Raw genomic sequence first — 25,261 nt, forward strand, 5'->3', positions numbered from 1 at the left:
AAACACCAGTGACTACACAGATATCCTAATTACCTGAAATTTCACAAAAATTCTGCTTTTCAATTAAAACCTAATAAAAGTTGACCATTTTCTTTATACTTTTCTGTATTTTCTAATATTTTATAACATTTATAAAAATTACGTGCACAATCAAAATTTTTATAAATTTTGATTTATACATGGGGGCGACCGGTTAGCTCAGTTGGTTAGAGCACGGTGCTCTTACAAGGCTGGTGGTTCGATCCCCACGTGGGCCACTACGAGCTGCACCCTCTACAACTACATTGAAACAACTACTTGACTTGGAGCTGATGAGTCCTGGAAAAACACACTTAAATAAAAGTTTGAAAAAAAACCCTGATGCCATGGACTTAAATTTCACTTTGTGGTATGATACTGAAGGATGAGTAGAAATTAAGCAATTCAATTAAAATAAATAACAAGTGCTAAACACACAAAAATAAAAAAAACAACTAATGCACGCGTTACAATAAAAATCTTTATTTAGGTTTGGTCAGTACAGGTTAAGATATACTGGAGTCACAGAGCAATATGCATTAACAGGGTACAACAGTTCATAAAAACTGAGTAACTATGCACACAAATTTCTTAAACATTCAGTCACCTAAAGAGAAAATGCACAAATGTATGGTGGAAAAAACTGCATCTAACACTGAAACTACTATAGGACTCCATCAACAAGTCCAACTTTTAGTGATGAACTACTCTACTGGGCAAACTTGGCAGTCACAAACCCACATCTACTCTAACAGGTCTGAATGGTGCAGAGGTCTAGGAACAGCGTGAGTGAGAACCCCTCACACAGCTCAGGTTCTAGATAGCCACAGATTTATACAGACATCATTATGTTATACTTTAAGGAAAGATTTCCATTTACAACTTCACATTAACTCATATAAAAATAACCTGACCATACACAAAATGTCCTGTTAGCAATAAAATAATTAACTGTTACCATTTCCAAAGTAGCAGAGGTATTGAAGCAAAGGGGGGCGGGACAGAAAAACACACCCACAAAAAAAAAAAGGCAAATTGTGACAAAAGTATGCGTTAATTTTCTGGACAGTATCCTCTCCCAAATTAAATGACACTGTATAAAAGTTTGTTGGAAAAAATATTACAAAACTGAACCCTGTACATTGACACTTGAGTCCAAGCCATTCTGAACATGGCGGGAACCCGCAGTTCGGTTACCTTTCCCACTCACTGTTTTCTCCTCTTGAGGGTCATGATTGGAGTCTGTGTCATTTGAGTGGTGTGTGAGAGAGTTTTCACTGCCCGTGGGAGAGTCTACACTTTCATACCCCGCACTGAGTTGGTTTACGTAACTACTACCTCCTCTGCCAGTTCTCTCCTCCGAGCTGTTGGAGGCCTTATTACCATTCCCTGGAGAAGAAGGCAAGTCATCTTCAGTTGTGTCCCCCTCCCTGTGAAATCCAGACCCAGACGTCCTCTGCCGGGAGGAACTGCCATTACTTGGTCCGTTGGCCAGCCGACTGCAGTCTTTACCTGTGGCCTCTGCCTGTCCTACAGGCTCAGAAGCTGTAGTCCTGCTGGTACTTGGGGCTGGGGCTTGAGACTGCTGTTGTTGGTACTGAGCCAGCTGTTGGCGTGTCTCCTTCAGTTGTTGCTGAAGAACTAGAATGGTACTCTGCATACCCTCTACTTCTTCGTCAAGTTGAATGATGAAGTCATTTAGTTCTGTGCAAAGGAGAGTCAGACCTACTTTAGTATCTTATAATATATTTAAAAATGTTTCTTAGTAGCTGCCACAAAGCCAGGCAGTCAATAAATATTTAAGTGAACAAACATAATTCTAAAATCGATTTTAAATTCTGCTTGGAATTTTAAAACAGCCATTCAAGAAGGAGCTGTTTTATGGGGGGAAGATGGATGCTTAAAACAAATATATGAAAGCATCAAGTTTAAACTGACTCAGACCAGCTAGTCACATACCACTGATAATAGCTGCTTCACTGTTGTTTAACCTGTGGCCCCATATGATTGGTCACCTTACTCCTCCCAGTAGTTTAGCCCCTCAGGAACAATGCGGTCCTCAAACACTCCCAAGAGGCTGTGCTGTAACCAAGGACTATTCCACAGCCAAGAAAAAAGAATCAGAGAAAATAACCCTAGAAAATTGATAGACTACACATGTCCATTAAGTTCTAAAAGACTTCTGGAGCAAATATTCCTCACTACGATACAAAACCTATTTACTATTTACAAATAGTAAGAGCTAAGAACCATCATTTGAAAAGGTAGTTTTAAAGATATGCTTGATTACCAGTCTTTGCAGTTAACTAATTACTCAAATTCACAATTTAATTTTCAGACTTTGGTTAATTTTCTTACTATTAATCTTTCTCATAAAAAGGAGAAACAGCACGAATGCAGCCATACTTACTTGTCACCCAAAAGGGTGGCAGCTGACAATTAAGTTTTAAATATTACATCTTACTCATTAAACGAGGCCTTAATAGAAAATTTATATACTTTCAGACCACTAGAAATAACCAAATACTTCCAAGATTTACAGTTAGAGAAATTGGTTCAATGAAAATATTCCCTTTTAAGCACTGAATACAAATTTGTATATTTATATAATGCCCTTGTTATAGAACAGCATTTCTTAATCCCACCCTGTGAAAATCAAAAACTTCTTATGAAATTTACACAGTGAACAACCAGGAGAGCGGGTGGGGGTGGGGGAACCAGTAAAATTAAATGGCTTTGTTTACTGGATCAACTAGAAATGTTTCATTCATAATTCTATAGAACCACTGGCCACAGATGAACATGTACAGAACCTGATCTGTAATATTCATGCCTGACAGATTTTTTTAAAGCCAGTGCAAAGTGAAACCAAACTTTTCAAAAAAAACCCTTACCATCCTGACTGCTTTTAAGTTCCTCACTATATTTCTTCTGTAAAGCCAACTCTGCTTCAAGCTGTGCAATACGACCCTGGGACAGCTGCCTTCCAAGCTCTTGGTTCTCCTGGATAAGCATTCGACACTTCGCCATTAACTTTTTGCCTGTTTGGCTGCAAAGGAAAGAGCCATCCATCACAAAATGAAGACAAAACTCTCTACAACCTTCTTTGCTTGTAATTATTACAACAAAAGAGGTATCACGTACAGAACATAACTATGTCACAGCAGATGCCTTCCTATAATTACCATCTTCTTTTCTGGAACACGTCCATCTTCTGCATTTCAGTATTTTGCCAATACAGCAGCAAAATTAAACCCTAAACACAAAGGACCCAAATGGCCGCTTTTTATTTCTATTACATTAATAATTTTGAAATATATTTTCATCTCAAATTATCATTTGAAACAGAAATGGGCCAGTTAACACATACCTGATATATACCAATATTAACAAAACACCAAGGTACTTAGCTTTATGGAACAAAAAAGTTCTGGAAAAGGTAAACGTACAATTCTTTAAAATACCTAATATGTGAAAATCAGAACCTATAAATCTAAATGAATGAGTGCATTTTTTTCTTGCCCGAATAGCATTTAATAAGGATGCCTCTTAATAAGCAGTTCTCACAAGAACGTTACTGCATTAAGTGAGGCATATTCAGTAATTGTTTTTAAAGAGGCTTTTAAAAGTCTTAAGACTATTTACTTCTATTCACCAATCCCTCATTTAACTTCTTTATATGATATACATACTTTGAGCTGTCTGAAAATGTGACATTAAGTTTTTAAAAATTTAATACTGATATGTGATTAAGATTTTACTCATGTTATAAATGATTATCCTTAGAACACAAAAACAAGATTTGGGTTACTTATCACAAATAATACAAATATTTGCCAAAATTAGGACTGCCACACTTTCAACAAATTAGTTACCAAGTGCTAGTGCAATCAAGATACTACTGTGTTTCCCCGAAAACACGACCTAGCTTGACAATCAGCTCTAAGGTGTCCTTTGGAGCAAAAATTAATGTAAGACCCGGTATTATATTGTTATATATTATATTATACCCAGTCTTACATTATAGTAAAATAAGACTGGGTCTTATATTATTAATTTTTGCTCCAAATGATGCATTAGAGCTGATTGTCCAGCTAGGTCTTATCTTCGGGGAAACACTGTATAGAACCTACATGCATATACAGCAATTGCAAAAATGCAATCAAAAGACCTAATTGCCGTCTCTCAATAAACCTTTACTACTTTTCTTGAGCCTCAACAATAACAATAGAAATGATCACTTTTATTTAAAAATTATTTTAAAATTTTATAACTTTATTTGAGCTGAACTGAGGACATATGCTGGGAGAAAGATTTGAAATGCTCCAGAAACGATCATTTTTAAAGGGATCATATAATTGTGATGTTACCTTTAAGACTTGAGTAGTTTCATATTCTTGTGATGGCATTATGTTCAGAATGACCTTATTGGTTAAAAAAACCTTTTTTGCTCACGCTTTCTATTCCTTCCTTCTTTTAGTGACGCTTTCACTTGCTGGATATATCAGAATGCATCTAACTGTATTAAGTCTTATAACTTCTAAAATAAGAGCACTCTAAATGATTCGCATTCTCTGACTCAGTGTTGCAAGTTTAACTGAGAACACGTGCTCTACACCCTAATATAACGTAAGCACGAGTTTGTAATTTAAGTTTCCTTACACAAATGTGTGGTACAGTACAATCCGGGTTACTACTACTCAAAGGAGCCTCAGGTGAAAGCCTTGAGCCAGCAAGTGGGAAGGGTTTAATTCTCCACATGGCAACTTTCTGAACTAGTGTTGTTGTCCACTGCACTGTTGCTATTCATATCCCCGGTTTCCCATTAGCACTCTCAGTGAACAAGAGTTTCGAAATCAAGTGAGGAATTAAGAAACAGGCAGCACTGTCAGACAGGGGTGTTCCTCACACTTTACTGCCTATGCTCCCACAACTTTGCCTGGCAAAGTATATAACATCACTGTTTTCCAATTAACCTGAAATATCTCCTTTATATGAATTTAATAAAGACTAGAAAAAACAGAACTAAATCAATAAATTTGTCACCTGACTTTACCTCATATATCACAAATGCTAATTCAAAACGCATTTCATTTATGAAGCTGTACCTTTTTATAAATAAATACTGTTCTAAGGTAAACTTGTCACTTCTAAATTGATTACTAAAACAAATCTTAACAAAACTGCTATTCTTTAAACATTCTGTAATTTTATGTCATTTTACTAATTATGTCATATACAATTTGTGTTGTGTTTATTACATCACAAAAACACGACGAGAATCCATTTCTAAGTATTTGTCATTGGACTGATATGTTTAATCTACAAAAAAAAAAAAAAAAAAAAATCCAACCCATTCCTAAAATCAAATAACCCACAAAGAAAATATAACAGGAATTACTTTGAAAGAAAAATTTATAAAAAAGAATGGATACTGTACATTGTTTTGTTATTAAGGGAGCCAAGGTTATCTTGGAGAAGTGTACACACAATTACCTAAACAGTTAAAAGCACACTGAAAATTGTCAAAATACTGAAATACATCCCTCTAAATACTCTTAAAATATATGCATTGTCACATGTATGAAATATTTTAACTAAACTGGACAAGGTAATTCAGAGAATCTTTCTCTCAAAATTAAAACAGATAGGAAAAAAAAAAACACCTACCCCAAACCCATAAGTGATTCTACTTGACTTATTCCAGATAGTTTTAAGCACTATTTATTTCAAATTAATGGTGTATTTATAGTACCTGGAATACTCTGGCTTATGGCCTATTTTTTAACAGAACAAAAATTCACTTATAAGTGATTAAAATAAATTATGATTCATTAATACAATGACAATATTACGTAACCATTAAAAATGAAACTAAATGAACTAAAAGTGGAAAAAATGCCCAAGGGATAAAGTGGGGAGAAAAAAACACCAAAACAGCAAATCATCTGTATGTACACATTTGTTTAAAACCAGTATATAAAATGACTGTATTTGCATAGAAATTATCTTGATGATACCCAAGAAATTCTTAACAGTGGTTACTGCTTTTCCAGAGAATAGAATGGGGAAGGCCACACACATCCCAGGACTCTCACTTTTCGCCTTCACCTTTCTTCACAGTTTTAATTTTATACATGAACATGTATTATCTTATTAATTAAAAAATGTTTTTAAACAGTAAGAAGAAAAAAAACCAGATCCCAAAGTGACTGTTACCTAAATGGCAAAGAAAAATACTGGCTGTATTTTAAGTACATGTTAATACACTTTATAAATTATTTCTTGGCCGACTAAAAATATTTAGGCCATTTCTAATGTAATCTTAAATGGCATAAAATATATACAAAAGCCTTAATGCAGGTACAATAAGCTAATTTCAAACAGATTTGGTTACTTACCACTCCAACCCTCACAAATAATGAGAATTTTAGAAACGGGTTCCTTGCTGTAAAGTCACACAAACCACTTCTTCAACCCACCATGTGCCCCACAATCAGTTCCTTAGAGCATAAACATACATGATACTTACAATTGATTTGAATGATTAAGAGAGAACTTAAGTCACCCTTGTTAAAACTGCACTTAAACGTTGGGACAATCTGGAACATTTATCTTCCACTCATCTTAGACTTCATTATCACCAAGAAAAAATTCGAATTGGTGACTTATAGAATGATCTGACGAAAAAAATTCACCTCCAGGACTGGATGGAAGCATGAAGAAAGTAATGCCTCATTATCTAAATGATCAAATGAATTTGCCAGAAATGATCACTATACCTTTTTTTTTTTTCCAATTCACAAAATGTCTCACTTAGGCCAGCCCACAGTTCCAATACATTATTTCCCCAATCTTCTGGCAGGCACCCTCTGAAGCTGTCCCATGTTAATTTCTACTGCAATATCCTGGGACAAGATGTCAAAAAGTACCAAGTGTCAAGTCTCCTTGTCTTTTATGATACCAGCTGGAAAACAGTAGGTCTTTCAAAAATGAGACAGAGCCTTTTCCTTCACTTTGAAGAGCACAGCAACCATTTTTCAAAAATCAATCTGCTCTCCATAGCACCCCCCAATCAACATGTTTAAAGGTACAACAAAATCATCATAGTATTCCTTGAACTTAAAAAACTAAAAAAAAAAACCAAAAAAAAAAACCCCAACTATTTCAAGGCACATTTACTTTAATATCAAGAGTGTGATACAAAAGGCCCAAATACAATGAAGGAACACACTCCCCCATTAACACCAAAGACAATTCTCTTTCAACACGTGCCTGTAGAATGGAATGGGGAGTTAATAAATTTCACTACTAAAAAAAAAGAACGCACTGAGTCTCATCACAGCCAATATCCTTATACAATCTAGTTGTGAAATGAATGTTTATAATGTTTCAAACAGTTTAAACCTGAAGTTTGATACCACACCTTCATGTTTATACAGTCCTCAATGAGATTATCTACAGTATTATTAGCAACCATTCAAAGAACAAACCATTGATTAAAACCACATTGATTTAAGTAAGGCTCGATCAAGTAATATAGAGCCCCAAACTAAATGATTAAATATATGAACTACTTGTACTGACATCTATTAGTTGATTCTCCTCTCATAGCTATTAAGTTGTTTCTTAGGAAATAAACCCTTTAAAGGCAAAATTCACCTCATTTGAGTTTTGACCCAGAAGTTCAACAACAATCACAAGTCCACAGTCTTATTGGCAAAACTGTATACAGTGTCTCTAAGTCACTATGCTCAAGGTTAAGAGCGATGCATTCCATTTTTACATTTTACTGGAATTTTACATGTTCAATTCATGATTTTAAATCTCTAGGTTTTCATTCCTCCAAACTGTCTGAAGACACAGTGTGCCACAGACTTAAGACTTCTGTTTCTCCCTCTATTTTCTTCAAACAGAAACATTTCTCAAGTGTCTACATGTTCTAGAAGGGGAATTTTTCGGAGGTGGCCACTTCTTCGGAATAGTCCGACGCCATCAGGCCTCTGAAGCAAGGGGAGGGGGAAGAGAAAAAAGCTGAAACACAAGGTTCATCTGGTAAGTTTTACATTAACCATTACAAGCTGGATAGTATAAGAATGTGGCTTTTTTTGGCTCAAAAAGTCTGAGTCTTGGTGTGGAAACGAGTACTTGGCTGTCCCACCACAGCTTTCTCGTAGTGGGACTGTCAGGGAAGTCTTGACTGGGGAGTATGATTTGTTTACCTATCAGGCGTAAACTTCCAGGCACTCAGTTCATTTTGGGCTTGTTCCAGTTTGTCTTTAGTCTGTTCCAGTTCACCTTTCATTTTTAGGAAAAACAAGTTGATGGCTGGGTCCACCATTGTTGATCTCAGTTGGGCCACACTAGGCTGCTGGACTTGCTTCAGGTACTGGATTTGAGTCTGTACAAAGCAAAAGAAACAATTACTACCAAACCAAAGAAAACATACATTAAAAAGGGAGGGTAAAATCCCTTTCATTCACTGGATTTATCACTTATTAACCCCCTGCCCCCAATCTTAAAATCCTCTACAAAAAGTACAAATTGAAATCAACTATTTAAGGTCATCCATGTAGGAATTGAGGCTACTTGATTGCATTTCCCTATTTGAAACCTTTAAATAAGGTTATATCTTACTGTGCAACCAAAACTACTATAATATATACAAAGGATGCCAAAAAAATGTATACACATTTTAAGGAAAAAACTGTATTACAATCGTAACACTCAATATATACCAATAACAAAAGATGAAACAAGTCATATGTATACATTTTTTGGTACCCATGTGTACATATTTACTAAATGTTACCGTTACTAAAAATGCTGACCTGACACCCACTGGGAAAAAGCCAAGTTTAAAAATACTACTTATATAAGACTACAGTGGTTTACTCGCTCAAATTTGTGCCTATGGAAATTATTCTATGTACAAGTTCCCTAAAAATGCACAAGGTACAAGATTATAATTTAAAACACATATTTGCATTTCTAAATTTAAAATGTATATAGTATGAATATTTATTTATAAAGTTGGCATTCTTTATATGTAGCATCTTATAAATTAGCTTTATAAATATTATCTAATGCCAAAATAAAATACTATGTTTATTTTTTTCCCCGAGTAGATCTGAATGATAGAACTGTAAAGCTGGAAGCAGACTGACCTAGTCCAAACTGCTTATTTTTGAGAAATTAAATAAGGATACAGGTAGTTCAGTGCCAGAACTGGAACTAGAAATATAGTTCTCCAGCCTCCTGACTCCCAGTGTAGGGCTTCTTCCACCATACCAGAACCCCTCTACTTACATATGAAACCTTCAATTTCGACTTCAGTTGTACTATTTACTAGCACACTAAAAATACATTTCTAAAATATGAAATAGTTTATTAGCATTAAATGCATCACTTTCTTCACACCCAAAGGAGATGTGGTCCAATATCCTGCTCCACAATAAAGCTTAAACAGGATTAAAGTTAACATTTCATAAGCAGCTAATTTCTATCATAAATTTAGTAAAAGCTACAAATACACTAAATGGATTGGGAATACATTTAATTACTATTGTTTACTTAGCTTAGGAAGATTTTTAAAAGTAACTCATTTTAAACAAAAAAGTACAATGGCTTGTTCAATGTAAGGCCAGTTGTTAAGACATTTTAACAAGAATAAAGCATGTCATATGGTATATGCAACGTACTACTATCACTGAAGAAAACATTGCCTCTCCAACACTGACATAATTACTATTTAGATTTACAAAGTGAACTGCCCTCATCTGCCATACAATCTTGGCCTTTCCTTGTGTTTTTGTTCCTGCTGCCCTTTCTATAAAACGTCACTCTGTATTCTAACTGAACAGTGAAAGAACAGCGAACTCCCTGTTCAGTAGGCCTGTGCAGGGGAGAGCTGTAAAATAATGCGGCCGGAAAAGGTTAGGTTCCAGTTGAAATAACCTTAAAATCTAGGTTGAGAAGACAAAAGACTGATGGGGTATCACCAAGGGCTTTGATCAGGCACGACATGATCAAAACTGCCAATGTATATAGAACAGCTGAAGAATCAGAGGTGAGTCCATAGCACGTCTTGTCTAAGCGAGTGGTGGGAAGTACCTGAACTAGGTTATCAAGAGTTGGACTTAAAAGGAAAACACACTAGTGTTATGAGGTATCACCACGGCACCATCCATTCACACTCTTATATACCAGGTGTTAGCACTTGGAAGGTAAGATCCATCCTTTGCATATGTAAGTATCTAGCAAAATATCCAAACAGGGAGACCTAAAACTATTACATCAGTAAATGGTAGAATCTAGAATGCTAAATGTCAGAAAGAGAAGGAAAGAAATGGTTTTGAGACTGAGCACCTGAAATACACTGCCCGCTCCATTAGCCATGAAAATCCTAAGGAAAAAAATGTTTTTGGAAGGGTGGGATGGGTGTTACATAGAAAGAGAAAAATAATATTCAAATTATTGGTGAGACTGTTTGCAATGAAATGTCCAGCTAAAAAAATAGCCAAAGGTGGGGACGGTCAATAGTTTCAAATACATAACTGTCCTATGACTACTGAGAAAAAGAGAAATTTGTTTATGTATTTGTTATTAACCTTAGAGGAAAAAAAATCAGTGGTAGTGAAGACGGAAACCAAACTGGCAGAAACAAAAGAAAAAGTGGGGGTGGTTAGTCAGCTCAGATGGTTGGAGCGCAGTGCAGCGAGTAGCACCAAGGTTGCTGGTGCGATCCCCACATGCCACTGTGAGCTGCGCCCTCAAAAAAAACAAGAGGAAGAAGAGGAGGAGGAAGAAGAAGAAGAAGGAATAAAAAGTGGTGAGAAGGTAGAGAAAATGATGGAGGATACTCTTTTCTTCAGCAAAGTAACAGGTGAAGAAGTCATTCTGAAAAAGGGAAGGAAGAGCGACTAGAGACTTGTGGAAACGTGCACAATCTCTGCATAAGAAGGATGGATTGTGATTTAGCCCTAAAGAACATTTTATTCATGAGAGACGAAATAGGAATAGGACTGTGCTCCATACATTAGTCTCCAGTGACCAGAATATTGCCTTTTAGAAAAATGGCTAACACTACAGAAGACAGCATAAAACTGAATCTAAATTCAACCAGAGCTAAATGATCAAATATGTCACATTTCAGATCTATGTAGTAGACATGGCAAATAGCACAAATGAAAGCTGCAACAATTAAAAAGGAGATATGGCAGAAGTTGCTGATACTAAGAAATACAGTTTTATGCAGAGGTAAAGAAAGCAGAGGAAAAACTAATCAGACTATTGGCTTATTTACTAAAGCAACGTTACTTAGACCCTCAGATATCAAGCTACTAAAATATATCTGAATCAATGTACAATAACCTAAAACTTTTGACTTCTTGCCACAAAAAAGTATTATAAATCCAACGATAAGAGGCTATCTACCAAAATTTTACATTTAGCATATTTACAGCTCAAAGGATTATCTATCTCAACAAAACATGCATTTATAATTAGTATTAAGTATATAGAATTAGCTTAATGCTAATTAGCACATGCAATGTGAACTAAAAACCAATTCCTCACAAAGACTTGAAACATGCGAAATACTTACAGTACACTCTTGCATCTCTTGCTCCTTCGTTGCTAGTCGCATTACAAGGATGTTTTCTCTGCGTGCAGACTCTTGCTGTTGTTGCTTTAGTTTTTCTTCTGACTCCCTTAAGCCAGTTACATCATTAGCTAATGATTAAAAGAAACAAATTCAAAACATCATGAAATATAATTTCAAGATCCAACTGAACTAACCAAAAGAAAGTTCTGATTGTCTTTGTCAAGGATAATAAAAACCAGGGTGAAAAAATTCATCAAGTTGTTAGTTTCCACTTTAACTACTTTTAGAACAAGGAAATTGATTCCCAATCGTGAGTGCTCTTTAGGAGGTAGTGGGGAATCCCATAGCAGTCCCAAAACACCTAAAACAGATGGAATTACATTGTTACAGTCTAATCTGTTCCCAACAGAACACAGGAAACTTCATTATTTGCATGTTTACATTATACAATATTGACAAAATCCTGACTAGTATTGTTTTGAACCTATTCAATACAAACATGCCAATAACTTCAAGGACAACTATTAAACTTTAAGTTTCCATAAAGTTCTTACCTTCTGTGGATTATAATGTAGTTATAATAATTGAAATTTCAGAATATTAAGCTTTCTGGGCTTGGAAAATTATATTGGTTTTATATACACAAATAGTGTTACTCTCAGTGAACAGTGACAGACTAAAACAGTCTGAAATGACAAACTTTGTTGGTATTTTTAGCAGATTTTGAAAAATCTGTAAAACTATAGCTATATCCTATTATTACAATTTAAGTAACAAGTTACAATTTAAGTAAATTTATTACTGGTTGTTTCTATATACCGCCCTTCCACTATAGATTAATACCTAATGCTTTATTTCATATTCCTATGTGGAAGGGATCAGGAACAGATCAAGGAAGTTTGAATTAGTTACGAGTTACCCTATCTATTCCCTCTTAGTACCTTGTACATAATTCTGCTAAAAGAGTCATATGATTACTGCATGTTGGTCTTTCCCAATGACTGAGAACTCCCCAAGAGAGAGCATGTCTCATTTATCTATTTCCTAGCATCCATTATAGTACCCACACATAGTTCTTCAATAAAACGTTTAAATAAAAATTACATGTCTCGTAAAGCCAATTATCCTGCACGTCTATAACAACAATCTAAAAGGAGATATTCAAATGGTCTTTAGGAAGCTAAAATTCAAACTTACAGTTAAGATCTGTGTACTTGCCCTCCAAAGCTTGCACATATGCTTCATACTGTTTCCATCTAGTAAAAAAATAAATTCTAGATGTTAAAATCCATATTAACTTATTAATAACTTATATAATAACTCATTAATAACATATTAAACCATAAACTTATAAACGATTCTTAAGGTCTCTTCCATTTTGAGATAATTGTAAATCTAGTTTAATCAATAACAGTCACTTCATTATTCCTTCTCAACTTATAGGAGCAATATAAAAGGAAACACAAAGAAAAGTGTTCTCTCCTGAGCACATACCAAGTGTGCTTCTCTGGGTCAGATCACACACCACACAGGACTTCGTATCGTTGATGCTTGGCACAATGCCCAGATTATCAAAGCTGAGTAAAAAACTTACTACTACTTTCACATACCCTGTCCATTTCAAACAAAAGGCATATAAAAATATGCATCATTATAAGGGACTATGGGTTCTTTATCTTGGCTCTGTTGTGAAAATACCATGTGGCTCCCTCAAAGTAACATTTTGCCTCTAAAAAAAGGGGAAAGAATATACTATTTTTCAAGACGATTTTTAAAGCCCGTTTCTAATTGGCAAAAACAACTTGTATAAATGCCATACACTATCAAAGACCTTTCTTCCTCATTATATTCCTCTACTCTCAAAATATAGGTTTATTAGCTGCTCTTGGCAATTACTGCTGATAAACAACAAAGCTTTCCTAGTCTTTTAAGCAACTGCTAATGGTAAGTAACCTGCCCTGAATGGCGCTTTCTCACTGAAGAGCTGTTTTCAAACTGCTCTTTAGTTATAGCTAATCAAAATTTAATTTTAGAAAATCTTTTCATAATCTTAAAAAAATCTGCTGAGATTTATTAATATTACAACAAAACGAACAAAAATACTTTATGATACCAAACTAATCCACCTTCCACATAAAGACTACTGTTTAGCCAAGAGCATGCTTATTTTTATGGCCTGACAACGTAGGACACAAACAGAGTCCATTCAATGTTTGGGGATGAATTAAGGTTTTTGCAGAGGCTATGTAAGACCTGTTTGTTTTAGAAGTACAGAAAAATGTGAAAATACTCAACTAAGAACATCCTATCAAGAACACAGACAGTTGGGGGGGACAGGGGTTGTCACTGTGTGAGGGATATAAATGATAAATGTCTAACTATACGTTGTTTTGCGCACCTGAAACTAATAAAATAATTTTAAAAAGTTAGAAAGCACAGACTAGTTAAATAAGTAACAGTTGATTTAAGGTCACCAAGAGTATTTAATGAGGGAAAATACTCACTAAAAGTCATAAATGAGAATTCCCTAAAGAAGTTAAACTGACTTCAAGAATATATACTGCACATGATATAAAAATCTTAAAGGTAACTTAACATTAAAAATTGCTATGATTTTTAAATTAAGATTATAGTACTGATTCCCCCGCACCCAATAGTTTAAACAAGAAAAAGACTGCACAAACTAACCAGACAAATTATCTACGAAAGGGTAAAAGGCAAGGAGTGTACCATATCAGAGGTACAAAGAGAACAGGTAAATCGTAGTATATCACAAGCGATTGTCTGCCTCAGCAGGAGAGGACAAGAGTGTCTAAGAATACTAAGGATTCAAATTTTATATATGGGAAAATAAAGGTATGCAATAGAAAAACTGTCCCATGCATGAGATTATGGCAAAGGAAGATAAAAAGCATGCCCACAATAAAGTAGCTAAGCAGAATGAGGGTGGGAAATTAACAGACTCTAGTAAACAGAACATGTCATTTGTGTCTTCCTATCTTACAAAACACCTTTCTCTTCCCCACTTCCAGCCTGTTAAATTTACTTAGTTCTTCTAGTAAAAATTCTATGAAATTTCTAAAGAAAGTTCAATGACCTTGTAAAGGATGCCTTGAAACATATTCATTTTATTTTTAACTAAAGTTATGTAAAAAACTCACCAACCATGGTAATAAAATGTAAAAATATATTTAAGTTACAAAACATGAAACGTGCAATTCCCTTTTCTGATTGCTTAACATTTAAAAAAAAATGAATACCATAATGCTGTACTTGACAATTTGCTTTCACAAGACATTTATAAGATAACCACAGAAATTCAGAGCTGCAGGTAACATTTAATCCAACTCCTTTAACTTGCAGATGAGAAAATGAAGGACATAAAGAGTTAAATGAGCTGACCAAGGTCAGTCATGAGAAAGAGTAACTTTGCTTCATCAGTAAACAGTGTATTTTTTCCATAACTAGAAATCTATCTCCCAGGACTACAACTCTTTCACGTTAAACAAAAAAAGGAAGAACTGTATCTAACCAAGCCTGTGTATCTGTTAAACTGAAAGCTGCGTCTTTTCCCACAGCAAGTTATACTCATGAAGTACAAATGCTTTTCAAGTTAAAATTCTGAATATCTTCCTTTTGTTAAGAAAAAAAATTCAGGTTACCTGTTAGTCTAGAATTTATCCAAGCTAGTGCTTTAGATATTTAAAGGGTTATGCTTTTCCCCATGTTTATATAACGAAAAAAACAAGACATAAAAATACATTCCAAAAGTACACTAAATGATTTGAAGAGGTATTCCCATTAAAAAGATTACCTGACATAAAGATAAACATAGTAGAGTCACAATATAATGGTCTATAGAAAGAGTTTTACTTTTGATAAAAGAACATTTTACCTCAGAATTAATTCGTCTCGTGCCATAACTTTGAAGTCTGTTTCACTCAGTCGAACCTATAAAAAGAGTTAAAATAAGAACTGAGTGTTCTTCCTAAAAATTTTAAATATTAAATGTCACTGGCATGTATACTCTTCATATTTCATGAAGACAGGACCATAACTTCTAATCCCTCAATTGCTGGTTTCCATTACTAGGAACTGCCTGCCTTGTTACTGAAGACATACAAAGCCCCTGCCAAAAGGAGCTCTGTACTGAGACATACAAAACATCTCCAGAGTGTGAGGCTTAAATGGCTCAGCACATATAATTTAAAAAAACCCCAAAATCATATTTTATTGGAAAGAAGTTTTAAAAGGTGAACTACTTGTTATCTTTAACAAGGGCATCATTAGGGAAATGCAAACTGAAACCCCCAATGAGCTATCATTACACACCTATTAGAATGGCAAATAAAAAAATAGTGCTTAACACCAAAAGGTGGGTGAAGATGCAGAAAAACTGAACTTTCATTTCACACATTGCTGGTGAGAATGCAAAATGGTACAGCTGCTCTGGAAAATAGTTTGGTGGTTCCTTTTAAGACTAAAAACGGAGTGCCATACACCCCAGCAGTTGTACTCTTATGCAGATACCCTAAAGAAATGAAAATTTTCACACAGAAACTTGTATGTACATAAGTGTTCACAGCAAATTTATGTAACAGCCCAAACTTGGAAACTACCCAAATGCCCTCAACAGGTTAACAGTTAAACCGTGATACACCCATACCATGGTATACTAAAAAGAGACAGATTACTGATACATGCAACAACTTAGATAATCAGCAAGGGAAAATATACTGAGTGAAAAACAATCTCAAAAAGATACATCTACTGCATGATTTCACTTACATAACACTTGCAAAGCAGCATAATTAGAGAAATGGAAAACTGCCTAAAGGTCTCAGGGTATTAGGGATGAAGAGGGAGGGGATGGACATGGCTATAAAGGAGTGGCACGGGGGAGGCTTGTGGTGATGGTGCAGTGAACTCGTTTGGTTGTGGTGGTGGTTACACTAAGTTACACGAGATAAAACTGCAGTCCACAGTCCACGTATAATTGGTGAAATCTGAATAAGCTCTGCAGATTGTCCCAATGTCAAATTTGTGGTTTTGATGTTATGCAAGATGTCTGACAGTCATGCAAGATGTTAACACTGAAGGAGGCTAGATGAAGAGTGCACAGAACCTCCCTGTACATTTTTTTGCAACTATTTGTGAATCAATTATTTCCAAATAAAATTTTTAAAAATGGGCATAATAGCCTAGCTAGCTGAAATTGCTTTGTACACTGAGGACTATCAAGTGTCTTCTCTATACCAACTGAAAAGGTGAAGCACCTCTCCTATTTTAGTATAAAATTATGGCTATATTATAGTTCCCCTTATGTGATTCTTAAAATATTTTTCCTTTATAAAAATATTTCAAATTGTAACATAACCAATAACATAGTACCATTATATAAAATGGAAGAGGGAAAATCATTACACAGGAAAACATTAAAAGTCTTAACAGAAAACATAGTAATCACCAGATTATTACATCACTCTACAATTCTTTATTTCATTAATAATCTGACTTCAAAACTTAAGACAGAAATTTCCATAACACTTATCTCAATTGTTCACTTAAATATTCACTAGTTAGTAATCACATATTCTGCATTCCCAATTGAATTATAAATTCCTCTTAGAAACTGTTATTTCATTTGTAACTTCACGTGTATATAATAGTGACTAAACTGAGCTACGGTAGGGATACAGAACAGGAAAAATTAGACTACAAAACTTCAGAGAAAAAGGTAGAATTTAAGAACTAGCTGTAACCTTTTTTTTGGAAAATACAGAAGCAGTTTTACATTATAATCAAAGGGATTTAAATTAGGAGAAAAGTAACTTATAGGAGGAACCTATGAAACAATCTTCTTTTTTGACATTATTTGCATAATATTTGTAATAAAGGCTAAGAGTAGACCATGGGGATATAACAAAAGTTTTCCAAAAGCTGAAAATATTTGAAATATATATTGCATAGAAGATACAATGTCTAGTACATTATACTCACAATGCATGATGCTTTTGTCATAAGGCAAGGGAGTAAACAATAAGCAAACAATTCAGAGTCCCTTCAACTCTATCATACAAAAAAACAAAAAACAAAAAAAACTTAAAAACCGCTGGAAAAAACACACCTTCTTGGGAAGAGGTTCCTCGTTGGTCATCTTGAATCCTAGAAAAAGGGAGAGAGAGAAGAGGTTCAATTAATTTTTTTCCCCCATTTAAGGTAGAAACCAAAAATACTAGCTTTTTTCAAACCAATTTATTAATGAACTCAGTTATGACCAAATCACTATGATTTTTAATTTAAATAAATCTTTTTTTTTAGTTTGTTTTTATTGGGGAATATTAAGGGACAGTGTGTTTGTCCAGGGCCCATCAGCTCCAAGTCATTGTCCTTCAATCTAGTTGTGGAGGGCACAGCTCAGCTCCAAGTCCAGTCGCCGTTTTTAATCTTTAGTTGCAGGGGGCGCAGCCCACCATCCCATGTGGGAGTTGAACCGGTCGGTAACACTTGTTGAGAGCTCGCGCTCTAACCAACTGAGCCATCCGGCAGCCCCCAAATAAATCTTTTATTTTAGAATAGTTTTAGATTTACAGAACAGTTGCAAAGATATTACAGGGTTCCCATATACTCCACTACCAGTTTCTCCTTTGTTAACATCTTATATTACTTTTATTACTAGGTTAAAAAATTTTCTTTTGTAAAAAAGTTGATCATTCTTTTTGATGTTGCCATAAACGATTGAGAGAAACGTAATTTTTCAATGCCTTCTTACAAATCTCGCAGCAGAAGTGACAGCTTTGCGCTCAAGTCAGACACTGATCCCAGGCATCTTGCTGAGAGGATATAGAAGCGTAGTACCAGTTGCTAATCCTTGCCTTTTACAGCATTATGTTGTTACAGTGAGGTAGAACCTATCACTATCAAGGTAATTACTGCTATACAATGCTTATCTATATTTATACCTTAATAAAAATATTCCTACACTAGTGTTTAATTTCATGTCATAATGTGTATCTCAAAATTACCGTTTCCCCAAAAATAAGCGAGGTTATTGTCCCCTAGCCGGACAATCAGCTCTAAAGCATCTTTTGAAGCAAAAATTAACAGGGCTGATTGCCCGGCTAGGTCTTATTTTCAGGGAAACACGGTAGCTTCTTCATGTTAATTTATACAAACTGACTTAAGCCTGCTGCAAAAGATAGGCTAATGAGAAAACTACTCTCATTAACTTTATTATGCTTACTGAAAACACTTCTGATACTTCCTAATATTCAAATTTAACAGACAAGCTAATTTAAATTTATTCCTAGATATAATTTCTAATAGCATAGTCATGAATGTTTTATATTTTAAACTTTTGTAGTTTATTTTACTTGCCCATACTTCCTACAAATTCCAAATTATTAAAAACAGAAATAAATAAGTTATGGATATGTAATGTACAGTATGGTGACTATAGTTAATACTGTACTGCATATTTGAAAGTTGCTGAGAGAGCAAATCTTGAAAGCCTTCATCAGAAAAACTTCTGTAACTATGCATGGTGACAGATGGTAAACCAGACTTGTTGTGATCACCTCGCAATGTATACAAATTTTGAATCATTATGTTGCACACCTGAAACTAAAGTTATTTGTTGTTGTCAATTATACCTTAATAAAATTTAACCAAAGAATTTATAGTGCAAAAACTGAGCTTTTAAGTTACTTGACTTCTTAGTGAATACGTGAGATTCTTCCAAAGGCATCTCAAATATTCCACTACCATTTTTGTTACATACAATCCCAACTCTGTAAACCGGATATTCTAATTATACTGTAAACTCCGATTTTCAGATTAGGTACATTGTGTTGAAATCAGTTCATTTTAGAAAAAAATCATAAATTGATATCATAAATTACTGGTTTAATTCTTCCCTCTTGAATAACCTTATCGTATACAGCTAGCAAAAACCTGAGTATATCACTGTTTCTGAGCTCATGGCTGCTTAGTGACTATCCTAATATACCAGTGATTCCAATCATGTGGAAAACAAATCTTCACCATGTTTCTCTCCACAGAGACTACTTCAGAACTCTATTTTAGCATGGTTTTCTTTCTTTTTTTAAATGCAGATGATGCAGATTCTGGGTAGAGTTTGAGAGTCTATTTCTTTTCTTTGTTTTTCCTTTCCTTTGCTTTTTTTACTTTAATTTTTTAAATTGGGGAATATTGGAGAACAGTGTGTTTCTCCTGGGCCCATCAGCTCCAAGTCCACATGCCATTTTCAATCTTTAGTTGCAGGGGTGCAGCCCACCATCCCATGTGGGAATTGAACCAGCAACCTTGTCGTTGAGAGCTCCGCTTTCAACAACTAAGCCATCCAGAGGCCCCATTTTCAGCATGGTTTTAATGTGCATAGACTGCAATTTCTTGGAACCCAGAAAACAAGTTTGGCATTTACTTGGAATTTCTCATTTTTCAAGAACTAAATATGGTAAACATGAAAAATGTATTTAATAAGAAAACCTGACAATTTTAGCCATTTGAAGTTTCAGCCATATTTAACTAGTATATAAACATGTACCGATGTATGTCACTATTCTGCTTAAATCTTTCTAAAGGCTTCCCATCTCACTCAAAATAGCACATGCCAATTCCTTGTATTCCCTTGCATGGGACTTTATTTTTCTTCATAGCTCTTATCACGACCTGATATTTCATGTACTTATCTGTTTCTCCAGTTATGAAATGAGCTCCATGAGAAAACTGTTTCATTCACTGCTGCTGCCTCAGTACATAGTAGGCACTCAAACATATGCTAAATGAACAGTATGAACAAATGAATTTGCTTTAGTTATTATTAAATCATAAAACTGAGCTAAATAAGCCAATCTAGTCCCCCCCCAAATTGACCAAGACCACCATACTGTAAAATTTTGAGACTATACGTGGAACTTAATAGTAACAGGTATTGTGATAAGAGTTCTATGAATGACAGTTTGTAAACAGCCAAATTTACCACTGTAGATAGGTAGTCTACCTGTCATCTAGTTACTGGGCCCCACCACAGCTACTCAAACTTTTAGTAATAAAACTTAAATATTATGGATGCTATTTAATACAGATTAAACTCGTTTTATCAATTAGTATATGCTTCTACAACCTGACACTTTCCCATTTATTTGTTCGTTCTTTTTTTAACACAGCTATTCCTATTCTTATTCCATTACAATAAAATTGCAACCTTAATTTAATTAGCAAGACATACACCAAACATTTTAAAGGACTGAGAAACAAATGAAGAAGTTCTAATAACCCTGGCTTTTCTAGAACAGGGTAACAAACTGAAAATAAAAAAGGCAGCATAACCTCTGAGCCTCAGTTTCCCGATCTCAAAACGGATTACATCAGCAAGGCTCAAAATTATTGTGCTATTTTTAAAGATAAACATTAGTCTTTAGCATGGTGATTAGCACAAAATAAACAATGATTCGTTTCCTTCTCCCCATAAAAAAAATCCAAAGACTTTCAATCACTATTTCTTGAAAAATCCGAAGGGAGAATTGACAGGTTAAGTATAACGATCTTTGTTTCTAAGCTCCACTGCAAAATTCTTGGTGATCTCCAATTTTTAAAATTCTAAACAGCAAGTTATTTAAATTTCTAACGTTGGCTTGTATTTTCTTTCCTTTTAAAAAGTTTGATGATGGGTAGATTTTAATAACACACTTAGAGAATATTTATATTTTCTTTATAAAAATAAATTTCTAAATTTGTAATGTAAGTCAGGGATAAAAATGTTATACACGTTTTGTATAAATGTTTCACGTGTCAATTCTCAGTCACCGGTTATCCCACATGTTATATGTAACATGGGAATTCAAAGCATAGCTTTTAGAAAGAAATTCCTTATCTTTAGCTGATTAAAAGTCAATCTTTTCTCGAGTCCAAGACTTAAATGGCCTGTCTGGCAAAAGGCAAATTGAACAGATTTAAAGTTTAAAAAGCATCAACATTCAACTATTTAGTCAAAATAGAACTCTGGTTCTCGATTTTGACTTTCACATTGCCATAAATGTGCTAAGAAATTTATTATTTCCAAAGGCATTTTTTTTTTAGCACAACTGACAGCACAATAACCATCTAAAGTCAATTCTAGATTCATAAGGACAATTTTAAGTTCATGGATATTCCAAGTTCTTAGCACAATCTATTCTCGTACCAGAAAAATGGAATGACTGAAATATCATTTGGAGTTGAACCCTGAACTTTGATGGAAAAAAGTGAATATACATTCTGTGCTGTGAGTCAGTTATTTAATAATGACAACTTTTCAAAGTTAAAGTTGGTCATTTTTCAGATGATGAAATGACAGAAGTTGGTAACTGATGAAGATGGGTAATTCTCCTACTCTCCCATTCTCAATAATGATCAAGCAGCTTAAAGATAGCTAAAATAGAGAATGCAGAAAAGCAAAATAGACAAAATTCAAACTTGACAAATTTGGTTACCTTTTATCAGGTTTAAGAAAATTGGTTAAACATGTCCTCCCACCCCCATCCCCAGGCAGTCGTAGGGGCAGCCCAGCTCCAGGTAAAGCCCTTGACTTAGCTGTAGAGGGTGCAGCACACTGGCCCACGTGGGAATCGAACCAGTGACCTCAGCGTTAGGAGCATGATGCTCCAACCACCTGAGCCACCAGGCAGGCCCTAACATGATTTTAAAATTATGTAACAGTTTCAGTTACTAATGTAGATAATTCAAAAATATATCTCAAGTTTAGAATGTCAGAACCACCATCTACTCTTGATGCCTTAATATTGAGAAACAGTCTACGATGGAGAGCTCAGATTTGGTTGGCTGGGTACCTAGCATCCCTGATCCCAGGAGTACCTGGCTCTTATCATTATGATCCTGAATTATGCAACTCAGTTCTCTCTCAACAGAGGTTAGCACTAGCCAACACAACTGCAATAAGAAAACATGTACCTCGTTGAAACTCATTGTAGCTAAACACAAGAAACTAATAATTTAACACTGTACTAGCCTTAGCCTTGTAGAAAGGGTACTAGCTAGGAATTGGAAGACAACCTTTTGCTCACCTTTATTAATTAGTCATGTGATCCTGTGCAAGTCACTTAACTTTCTGGGCTACAGTCTCCAAACCACCAAAAACGGTCCCAATTTTGGCTACCTCACAAAGTGCTGCAAATCTCAATGCTTTAAGTGCCATACAAGTGCTATAAAAAGAAAAGATTTTTTAAAATAAAATACTAACATTAACATAAAAGTTAACTTTAATGTGCATTTAGGAAAAATTAAATTCTACCAACTACACTTTCAGGAGTGGAGAACATTTATTTATAGACTGAGTTCTAGCCTGATGCACTACCTTAATATCCAACATGTTGTTATGGGAATATTGATGTTTTTCTCTCGTAAGTTTAGTAACAAAATTATCTAGAGGCAGAAAAGTGGGATATAATTAAAAAATAATAACACTAAATACTAAGTCTTGTTTTGCTAAAGGATCCACCAACATAAAATTTTTAAGAACAAAAATATTTTTTTTTAAAGAGTAACACAACGTACAATTATATGAAAATGATCAAGATTGCTAAAGAATATTTTCAAGGGGATTCTATGCTACACACATCAAGACTGTTTAAGGGACTTTGAAAGCTGTAATGGATTGTCCAAATGTAATCATTACAGCTCTCGTCTTCACATCATGGGGCTGCTATAGACTTTCTATGTATCAACTCATTTCTTACAAAAACACAAAAATATTTTAAGTAAACATGACTCAAAATTTAATCAGGAAAGCCAGATGTTATAAACGCCTGCAAATTAAATGAGCCAAGTAAAACATCAATAACGCCTGGGATACAGTTTTACTATTACTTGCGTCCTTTGGGACTTAGGAATTCCGGCGGCTCGCCCAAGGCCCACCACCGAGAAGTAAACGACCACTGACCCCTCAGCTATCGGTATCTCCTTAGGACAACGTAAAATCCAGGAGAACTCTAGAAATACATCCACCCAAACACTTAAAATTTAACCTCCTCCTTTCTTGCCTCAAGTTGTCTAATCAGACGCTACCGAACTGACATGCGTCAATGACAGCTCTCGAAAAAATTTTCGTAGTTTTTAAATGGGGTTCGAAATATCTACCGTGTTTACGTATTACAGGAAACTTCATGGTCAAAACACAAAAGTCTTCAAATTCAAAACACGGGTGAACGCGTGGGGAGAGAGCGACCCGACTTCCACTCACCTTCCTCAGCAACGGATTGTCTCAATTCTGAGAGACGGAAAACCAGGTAACAACTCACGACGACACCGCGCTCACGGAAATACCACCTCGGGCGAAAGAATCGCGTTTTCCTACACAGACATGGTTATTTACGATTTTTAACAGAGCGCCCTTTGGGATCAGACACCCAGCTGATTTCCTCAAGACAAGCACTTGGAGTCGGGTTCCCTAATTCCACTGACTCACGAGACGTAACTAAAAAAAAAACAACAAATTGAACTAACAGCCTCACCAGGATCCAAGACGAGACTTTAAAAGCTCACGAAAATCGGGCACTGAACAAAACGTTATTTTCTACTCAGAACGCATCCATCATTTAAACATGGAAGTGTCCAGGACAACGCAGCCGCAGGCGCAGCCTGCTGCGCGACGCGAAATTCGGTCACGGAACGCCGCTTCCCTCCTGCTGCCCCGTCAGCACCGCCAGTCCTCGGGACCCGGCCGAAGGGGGTCGGAGGGGGCGGCGGCGCGGCGGGGCCGGGACGCGCGCGCCGAGGGGGCGGACGCCCGGTTTCCCCGACCCGTGGGAGCGCCCACCACACCCGGGCCCGGAGCTAAAATGGCCTCGGAGCGGCGGAAGTGTCCCCGCAGACTGAGGCGGCGCGGCTAACGGGAGGCCGGCGGGCCCGGAACCCCGGCGGGCCCGGCCGTAGCCTGCCCAGCCCTCCCGGGCCGGGGCCACCGCGCCTCAGCCTCGGCACCCAGAGGTCCTCGCGGCCGCTTCCGCCGGCGGCCGGCACCTACCTCTCCAGACAGAGGCCGCGCTGGCGCCGCGCAGTCACATAGGCCGAGGCCGCGCCGCCCGCTCGCCGCCCAGGCCGCCCGACCGCGCCGCCGCCGTGCCCCGCGCGCCTCCTCCCGCCGCAGCCCCGACGCACCCCTTTATTTGCGGGTCTCGCCGCCACAAAATGGCGCTGAGGAAGGAAGCGGAGCGCCGCTGCCCCACCCCCTTCCCGCTGCTCCCGCCCCTCGCGCCGCCGTCCTGCGCCCCGCCCGAACGCGCCACCGCCCGCCCACGCCCGCCCCGTCGTGTCGCGGCCGGCCCACTCACCGACCAGAGGCCTCCCGACGGGGATGCAACCACCGGCCGCAGCCGGACCCCCCGCGGAGAGAGAAGGAGAAAGGAGCGCGTCCGATCAGGGGCCCCGCAGCGCCGAGCGAGGGGCTGCGCCTCGGGGGGCACGCCCCGCGGGCCCCGCAGCGCCGGGGCGCAGGAATACAGCTCGCTGGGCGGGGCGGGCCGCTGGGTCGGAGGTCAGCCGCGAGGCATCCCGGGAAGGCCGACGGGGGTCGCGATGGGTGGCGACGGCTGGCCGCGCTCGCCGGCCACCTGCGGCTGC

General features: G+C 36.7%; 1 protein-coding gene across 11 annotated transcripts; it reads right to left on the reverse strand.

Moving 5' to 3' along the window:
* Positions 1–477: 477 nt before the first annotated feature.
* Positions 478–25,261, reverse strand: WTAP (WT1 associated protein). 11 transcript variants are annotated; one of them, XM_081045086.1, is made up of 10 exons: positions 24,800–24,871; positions 23,883–24,116; positions 22,708–22,845; positions 17,751–17,788; positions 15,519–15,574; positions 12,821–12,879; positions 11,624–11,751; positions 8,241–8,419; positions 2,913–3,067; positions 478–1,722 (listed from the first exon to the last, which is right to left on the reverse strand). In XM_081045086.1, exons 4-10 carry the CDS (start codon positions 17,778–17,780, stop codon positions 1,139–1,141), a joined length of 1,191 nt encoding a protein of 396 aa, XP_080901212.1. In that variant the 5' UTR covers positions 17,781–17,788; positions 22,708–22,845; positions 23,883–24,116; positions 24,800–24,871; the 3' UTR covers positions 478–1,138. The 11 variants fall into 11 exon arrangements, with proteins under 11 accessions (XP_080901212.1, XP_080901217.1, XP_080901216.1 ...); XM_081045091.1 differs by lacking the exons at positions 22,708–22,845; positions 24,800–24,871 and adding an exon at positions 24,973–25,128 and having other exon boundaries at positions 23,883–23,992; XM_081045090.1 differs by lacking the exon at positions 22,708–22,845 and having other exon boundaries at positions 23,883–23,992; positions 24,800–24,869.

This window comes from Rhinolophus hipposideros (genome assembly GCF_964194185.1).
Source record: "Rhinolophus hipposideros genome assembly, chromosome: 3".
Lineage (NCBI taxonomy): Eukaryota > Metazoa > Chordata > Mammalia > Chiroptera > Rhinolophidae > Rhinolophus > Rhinolophus hipposideros.